At 29.9% G+C, this 9,442-nt stretch overlaps 1 protein-coding gene across 1 annotated transcript; it reads right to left on the reverse strand.

Annotated features, from left to right (window-relative positions):
* Positions 1–945: 945 nt before the first annotated feature.
* On the reverse strand, positions 946–2,088 carry LOC131056371 (F-box protein At5g49610). Its single transcript, XM_057990731.1, has one exon. It carries the CDS (start codon positions 2,086–2,088, stop codon positions 946–948), a length of 1,143 nt encoding a protein of 380 aa, XP_057846714.1.
* Positions 2,089–9,442: the final 7,354 nt, after the last annotated feature.

Genomic DNA, 9,442 nt, shown 5'->3' on the forward strand with positions numbered 1-9,442 from the left:
CCATCTAACAATCTCGCCAATGAAGTATATAAAGGTCCATTATATTTCAACAAAAATATCTTAAAAGATGTTTGAAAATAGTTTTAAAAATGGGGTAAACTTTTTCTTGTCATTATTAATTGAAAAACTATTTTATGTGCTCAACCTTCTTTGTGGATGCCTAAAATGATATTTTTTACCTGATATATTATTCTAGAATATATGTATATAAGATATGTCATTTTCAGCTCAAACTTATATGTCCTCTATGAAGTACAAACACCTTCACCATTATGCACACTCAAGACTTGAAAAATTTATTTATAAGCAATATATAAATATCATAAACAATTGTTTTATGCACATTCTTTGAAAGGGTTCAAAAAATTAGACATAAAATCTAATTCATCTTTTTAATTTATTTAACCTCTCAATCTTTAAACAAAACTCAAATCCAATATTATTATCTTACTTCCAATACTAAAAAAAATATTAATTAAATTATATTGTGAGTCTATATATACATAAATAATATAAATATATTAACATGAATCACTACCTACTCAAAATATAAATCAATAAATTTAATCTAAAAACCATACAATTAAATTATAATTGAACAAACCACTTCCTCCCTATCACAAGTTATAATATTAACTATCGACTAATGTGATTATTAAAATATTATTTACATTCATATAAACAAGAGCTTTCAAGTGTTGCACGTAATAGATGTTGCTCAAACTTGCTAAATTTCCCTCCAAAAGAATAGATCATTTCTACCATCCATGAAGAATGCGATAAGCGACAAGAAAGACAAAAGACAAGCATGTAAAACACAATTCCTTTGATCGAAATTCAAGATATCTGTTTCCTTCTTCATAGGCTTAGATGGCTAAGCGCAACAACATCAATGATACAGTGCATTCAAACATTGATGATCCAACAATGGCATGACAACAAACACTAAGGCCACCAAACATTGTTGATCTCAAAAGCACGAACTGATGTTGGACGTGTTTGTGTAAACATTGCCATCTGTCTTCCTTCAATCGTCTGCATCATTCTTCCTTCTCCATCAAACACAACCATCTTAATCCTGGGCAAGTGCACACAAATACATCCACTCCTGTCTACCACTACTTGTGCACTTCTCTGGCTGCCAAAGTCGTTCACAATCCCAGTATACAAAACTTCTCTACATAGACTCCTCGGCAATTCTGGCAGTTCTGACCATCTCTCATCCCCATCATCTTCATTCAATCTCCATAAGCACAGATCCTTACTGTACACTAAGACCACCTTCCCATCATACCCAGTTAACTGCCAATGATAAAAACTTTGAGAAAGGGATCTATCTACTAACTCTGGATGTCTAATAACATTCCAATGCTTCTTTCCTACATCTAATGATACAACATCCAATCTGCATCCGTTCAGCCCAAGGTAAGTTGAGTTAACCCAATAAAACCTTCCTCTAGAATACACCCCTTCCCCCAATGGATAAACTGATCTGGTTGTATTCATCTGCAATTTCGTCCAGGCATTGGTCTGTGAATTAAAAACCTCCACCACCATATTGCTTTCCTCTCCGATGATTAGACTTCTTCCAATGATTAAGATGCAGACCCTTGTGGAGCCGTCGAAGGCCAATCCAATGAAATCATATCGTCTGAGTTGAATAGGAGAAGGAAGCTCTTTCCATGTTCTGGTGACAGGATTGCAAATGTAGAATAAAGTGGGAGCTTCATCCTTGGAGCAGCAAAGCACGCTCTTGCAGGAAGTAACTACATTCATGGAGTCAGGTGCCAAAAATTCTAAGGAGAGTTTATATACGTGGGAATTAAGTGCTGGTTGAAGTAGATATAGATTGTTATTGAGAGAATTTATCCAATGTGAAGGATGCAGGCGGCCAATAAGAAACGCAGGGGTAGAACAGGGATATACAAATTGTATTATCCTTTGGAAGCACTGTGATGGAGAGAGAAGAAATTTCCATTGTTTACAAACTGCCCTGAACTTCGCAGTCACCAAAGTGGGCAGCTTGGCTAAAACGATTATGAGTAATTCTTCTGGTAGCCTGCACCATATCTCAGAATCCATCTCCATCTCTTCTTTCAATGAAATTTATTTTTGTGAAATCTGTTCCTCTCATATTCAGCTCAAATCAAAAGCAATTGATTTCTGGGCGATTTTTATCTCGTCGCACACAAAAGAGAAAGAACCTCACGGATTGATTTCATCGAATTCCATCGTATGAAACTTGTGCGCTAAGGGATAGAATTTGAAGAAACTTCTGTCGAGCTGAAGTGCCGTATTTGTTGACTGTAAAGCAATAACGTGAAGGCCTAAGCCAAAACACGGGGCGAGTGCCTTGTCTGAGTTTGCCATTTCCTTAGCTACGAAAACAACTTTTTAAGGTAAACGCTTGGCATGATTACAAAAAGAGCGTTGTTTTCAATTGCTTGCATTAGGAAATATGGTGTGCCAAACCATTACCTTTTCATCTATCAAAATGCTCCAACATCTCTATAAATATAATTCCATTAAGAAATGGATATAAATTTATAATCCTTCATCCATCAAAACATCCATTAATTCGTAATAAAAATCTTAAAATATCAAACTCATTTTTTTATCTATATTAATCTTATATTTATTTGTCAATCCTCATAGGTCCTAGTTCATCAACCAATATAACTCTAATCAAAATGATTCATGTTAACCTACACCACTTAAAGAAACTATTCTATCACAAGAGGGTCCTTCATGCCAAGAACAAAGTCAAAACTAAGATATGTTTGGAAACCTACCCTCCTACATAAGTCCATTACCACATGTAATTTCACAGAATAAGAAAATTTTCAAGCATTTTAATCAACCTAATGCATTCAATCAATCCAAATTATTCTAAAAAGATTGTTTCTTAAAGGGATACAAGTAAACAAACATAATACAACTTACGAACCTAAGGAGTTGTCACATAATCCTTCACTTACCCTCCTAACAATTACAAGATCCATAAATGTTATGAAATCTCAAATCTATAAGCATCATGAAATCAAAATAAACTCCATTTATTAATTCTTATAGTTCAAAAACTATATCCATGTTCAAATTGATAGTGGAGAAATTAAGGTTGAATATAGTGAATTGATGGGTAAATGAAAGAAGTTGGGTTCACTTTTTTTTGTAGAATGTCGAAACTTTTTTTCTTCAAATTAAAGTTAATCATACTTGAAGTAAAAAATTGAAGTAGTTGCATATAGAATATTAAGAAATTTTAGTAGTATGAAATGTAGGATTTGAGTCTAGCTTTCAAGTATATCATTTATTTTGATATTCAGATGATACAAAACAACTTTGTATAGGATGCACAAATATCACTTTTTTAAATTTAAATTTTTAGAGTCATATGATGCATATGTACGAAGAGCATAATTTGACCTAAATAAAATGATTTTTCTATTTTATTTTGAAGAAAGATGTGTATTATTGTGAAGTTTGATGAGGATAGTTTTTACTAATTATTTTCTTAATACATATTTTAATTTACCTTTTTATTGGCTCTAATTACTATTTTTGAAAATCCCTTGTGTATGGCAAAACTAATTTGGGCTAAACTAATCGTAAAATTATAATATTTTTTTCACTGTGTAAAGAATGATGTCTAGATTTATGACATAATTTTTTGGATTTTTTTTAAAATTAAAAGTTATTAGAAAAATACTAATACTTTGACATTTACTGTTTATGATCAATTTTATTTAAAAAATATGAATAAATTTTGTTAAAGATATTTTCTCTCTTGATGTTTCAATGACATTGTACTTGAAGGTCCAAGTCTAAAGATTATGTTTCCAAGACTAAAAAATGAAATATCTATAGATTTAAAATATGAAATGTTATAAAATTCGTACCCACTCTAAAACACACAACCATTCTAAAAAGGAGTAGGAATATGATGTAATTACCAATGGGTACCCATTCTAAAATAAACTAGGTGCCCTAGGTGCCCCCTCTAAAAATATGGATGCTATTTTTAAAAATAAAAATAGGTAGAAATTTAAGTTCAAAAGTTAATCCTAAAAAAGTACTCATTTTTAATAAAATCAGCATTTTTTAAGCCTAAAACTTTTCTTAAAAGTAGACCCAACTTCTTGCACTTACCTTGATAGTGGATACATCTACATCACACAATTACACATGATTGTACTAATTTCTTTGTTGAAAGCATGATTAAACTAATCTACAACCAACTCAAGGTCATAGTACTCACAATGATCCTAGAAAATAACAAGAATTATATCAATTTCCTATTGATCCCATAGAATAAAAACAATCTTATCAACTTTATCCAACAACATTTATTTAACTTGGTCTCAATGCAAGAAATAAAATTAAAAGTTCCAATGATTCTTCATTATTTAAAAATAGATTTTAATATTGTTTTCAATGTAAGACATCCCCCATCAAAAATGAATTTTATAGAATCATTAACTATTAAGGAAAATTATTAGGCCTTTGTGATTGAGTAATCTTATCATGCTTAAATAAAGGATTTCATAACATCACATATACTTTAATAATAATTAGAATAAGAATTTAAATAATTCTTCTATGAGAACTAAGATAATTTCTTGCAACATCAAAACAATTTCCTCAAATTGTTCATACAAAGAGATTGCTATCACTAGCCCATTCATTCATCTATTCATCTTATTATACTTACCATCAACCTCAACCTTCCATTACCCAAACAACAATATACTTAATAAAAAATGGTGAAGCCATCATAAATTTTTTGGTGTTTCAAAATCACATTCCTTCAAAAGAACACAACACAAGCTTTAAAATTGATTGGATGTATATCTTGGAAAATTTATCTAAAAGTGTGAAAACCCCACATTCAAAAATTGTGAAATCTAAGCTATCTATAAATTGTACAATAAAATTATGCAGTTCCAAAGTCTAGTGATCTAAATGTAAGAAAATAAAAGAAATAAAACCCATCTAAATGCTAAAATATAAAAAACTATACACTAAATTATAAGCCTCGAAGGTCCAAGCATACAAAATTTATTTGAATCCCCTAAACCAAACACCACTTTCGCATATCTATGAATTTACCTACAATTTTAATAAGGTATGGTTATTCTTTTCTTATATAGGCTCTCCAATTTTTATGTATTAAGAAGAATAAAAATATTTTCTATGAATTGTAGATTCTAAATAAATTCATATGTTTTTTCATCTCCATGTATGAGTGGGCTAATATTTTTAGATTAAAATTTGACAAATTATTAAGGTGGTTTGTTGAATAAGTCTTTAAGTGGAGTGGATGTTGTTATTATTTTTTGTCATAAAGGTTTTAGTTCTAATTTTAAAAATATGGTCTCGGTGTTTCTAGTCCTGATGGCTATGAGAATATTCATATTTTAGCTTTCCCTAAGTTCAAAATATACTACAGAGGACCTATCAAAGAAGATAAGGCAGATCTTAGACGTTGAATAAAATATTAAAAAGGATAAGAATAAAAATGATGATATTGATTAACTATCATTTTATATTAGAATTTATAACATTGTAGTCTTTATATTATTGATATGTAGTTTTTTTTTGTTGTTGTCATATTTGTATACATACTATGGTTCTATTGGCTCTTATAGACTTATTTTATATTTGTATATGTACTATGACTCTAGTGATCTTTGTAGAATATTGTTGGGAAAAAGATATTATGATGGCTATGTAGTAGGTCTCTTACATTTTTTTTTCTCATAAACTTTTTTTTAATTTTTAATTTTTAAAATTTTTAAATTTTTTTTAATGTTGAATGTTGTTTTTCATATGATATTTTTAATATTAATGTCAAAAAAATGTAAATTGTCTTATTTTAAATTTAGTGAAAAAATTAAAAAATTATTTAAAATAATTTTAAAATATAAATAAAGAAATGTATAAATTTTTACTTAAAATATTCAATTGAAAAATGACAAAGAAACAAGATTTTAAAATCTAAATTTTATTTAAAAAATAAACCTAAGATATATATAAACTCGAATCCCTACTCATAAAACATAAAATAGGAAGAATTACTTTTGTGTAAGAAACAATCTAGTCATTGATTAGAAAAAGTATGGGTTAAACCAAACACAGTCATTCGTTAGAAAAAGTATGGGTTAAACCAAGCACATGAAATGGCTTCATTTAGCTGTATAATCTCCTCAATCTTTCATTCTAAATTTATTCATGGCGCTGGAAGAGGTAACAGACTTTCTTTGAAATCTTTCATTGCACCCTTTTTCATTTAGTAATGTGTGGGAGAACAACTCTAGTAATTGCAAGTTATAGTGGTTAGGAATGGGGATTGTTGCGTCCACTTCACTTCACCTCCACTAATGGCATTATTAACTCTAACAAATCATTCTCACAAGTTGGAACTTGCATGTAATGAAATTGTTTTCATGATTTACAAGCAGATCGATTTAACTGGCAATAGAAGGGTATGATGGGCAAGGTTACATGGGCTTTACTACCACAGGATTTAATGGTTCTTATATTCTGCAGATTGCCCATTCCAAGCCTTAGAAAACATTGTTGATCTCAAATGCACGCACTGATTGTTGATGGTCATCTGTCTTCCTTCAATGCTCTGCATCACTCTTCCTTCTCCATCAAACACAACCATTTTATTCCTGGGCAAGTGCACACAAACCCGTCCACTGCTGTTGACCACAACTTGTGCACATCTCAGGCTGCCAAAGTCATTCACAATCCTAGTATACAGAACTTAGACATGTGCCAAAAATTTTAAAGAGAGTTTATATATATGGTCATCAAGAAGATATTTTGTTTCAAATCTACAATTCAACATCTTTCATGTCTTTGGAATTCTTTTCATCTTGATGATGAATCATGGAGTGTGATTCGAAACGTTGATGGAAAAAAATTACACACAATTGAATCCAGAAAAATAAACTAATAAGATAGAAATTGTTATTTTGATAGTTTATCCAAAAAAAAAGCAGGGATAGAAGAGGGATGAAAAGATAAAGTTATCCTCTGGAGGCACTTTGATGGTGAAAATTAAATTCCATTGCTTACAAACTGCTCTGAACTTCCCAATCAACAAAGTGGGCAGCTTGGCTAAAACAACTATCATTAATTCTTCTTCTGGTAGCTTGCTCCGTATCTCAGAATTCATCTCCATATATTCTTCCATTGAAATTTATTTTCCTCAAATCTCTACTTCTCATATACAACTTACTATAAAACAGTTGTTTCTTGGCCAATACTCCTATATTTATGTGAAGAACCTCACAGTTTGAGCTTTATCCAATTCCTAAGAAAAACACCAGCTGAAGTACCGTAATAGGTCACTGTAAACCATGACGTGGACGGTTGATTTAAAACATGGAGCGCATGGGAAGTTTTGATATTGCGATAGTTCTTTTTGGGAACTTTGTGTGTTGCATACTCAATACGACATATTATTAATACCGCCCAACTCTTACTCTCCTTGGTCAAATATGCGAAGTCAAACCCACACCGCAGTACTGCCCTAAAACAGTTACAAATATATTAAAAAAATAAAAATGTATTAAATTAAAATATATTGTTGTGTCAATGGGTCTTTGGTTTACTGGTGAAGTTGAATGGTTTCAAATGAGCCTTCTACGGATCAAGTCTTGATGAATGCAAGGCTTTGACATCATAAGGGATGAGGTCGGTATCGTACCTTGGGCAAATTTGAAATGGTTTGAAACTATATATATATATCAATGAACTTAACAAAAATTTTCCTAACACATTTTATATATATTAAAGGTCAAATTTAAACATTCATAAGAATTCTTATAGTTATTATGAATTTGTGAATTATATGTATGTTCATTGTATTTTTATGTCTTTATGGTCAAAATTAGTTGTTTCATGACTTTTTTATAATCAATGTGAAATAGTTAATTATATGCATATTTATTTGTATCTTGGTAAAAAGTAGTAGGTTTTTAACATGTGTATTTGAAATAAGAATTCAAATACAAAAGTCTCCTTTTTAAACTTCTTGTCATAATTCTCTCATTCTTCATGTGTTAAATTTCATCAAAGAAAAATTCATTGCAAATATAAATACTTTGTGAATGAGTGCAATCCATAGTTTGAGTGGGAGAATGATAGATAAATATTGAACTATGGAAAGATGATATGATTAAGTTAGTAATTTACTATTTTCATCAAATATTAAAACTATGTAATTTCACAAACACTGAGCTCATTATATCTTTCCTACCAAGAAATATAATATAGAACCTTAAATACATTGGACATATAAAAGATGAAGAGGGGTCCTTAAAAATATTTTTAAAAAAACCTTAGAATTATTATTAATTAAAATATTTAAAGCAAGGGGTAGAAAATAGGTTGCTACATATTAGTGACATTTGTGTTACGCTTATTCTAAATATACTATTTTTGTTGTTTAGAGTGTTGAAAAATATTTTTAATCATAATGTTTAATATTGCAAAACCTCTGAATGGTTATATTGTCACTTTCAAAAGCCCTTTTGTTGGTGAAAAGAAACCCCTAAACTCAAAATGCAACATCACATAATATCAACACAAACTAGATCCTCATTCTAGTCCTTTTAAGATCATTGTTGGGCTTGGCACTTTCTCCATGATATGAATATGAGTTTCATAATAAATATGAACATGTACATAAGATATGCCATTTTGAATTCAATCTTGTATCTCCTCTACATGAAGTAAAAACGCCTTCACCATTATGCACACTCAAGACATGACAAATTTATTTGTAAGCAATTTATAAATGTTATAAACAATTATTCAATGCACATTCTTTGAAAAGATTCAAGAAAATAGGAATAAGCTCTAATTCCTCTTTTAGTTTATTTAACTTCTCAATCTTTAGATAAATCTGAAATCCATTTTTATTTTCTTATTTTTAATAAAAAAAATATTAATTAAATTATATTGTGAGTCTATTTATATACATGCATATTATAAATATATTCATGTGAATGATTACTAATCATAAAATATAAATCAATCAATTTTATTTAATAAAATGAGATTTAAACAAACCACTTTCCCTATAACGTATTATAATATCAACTATCGACTAATGTGCCTGTTAAAGTATTATTTACATTCATATGAACAAAGAGCTTTCAAGTTTTGTACGTAATAGATTGTCCAAAAGTTCAAAATTTCCCCTCCAAAAGATAGACCATTTTCCACCATCCATGCAAATGTGATAAGGCGAGTAGAAAAACAAACTTGTAAAACACAATTCCTTTGATCGAAATTCAAGATACCTGTTTCCTTTTTCATAGGTTTAGATGGCTAAGCGCAAGAACATCAAAGGTACAGTATATTCAAACAATGATGACCTCAAATCTTTTCCTCTCTACACCAAACAATGGGATAACAACAAACA

This window comes from Cryptomeria japonica, chromosome 7 (genome assembly GCF_030272615.1).
Source record: "Cryptomeria japonica chromosome 7, Sugi_1.0, whole genome shotgun sequence".
NCBI lineage: Eukaryota > Viridiplantae > Streptophyta > Pinopsida > Cupressales > Cupressaceae > Cryptomeria > Cryptomeria japonica.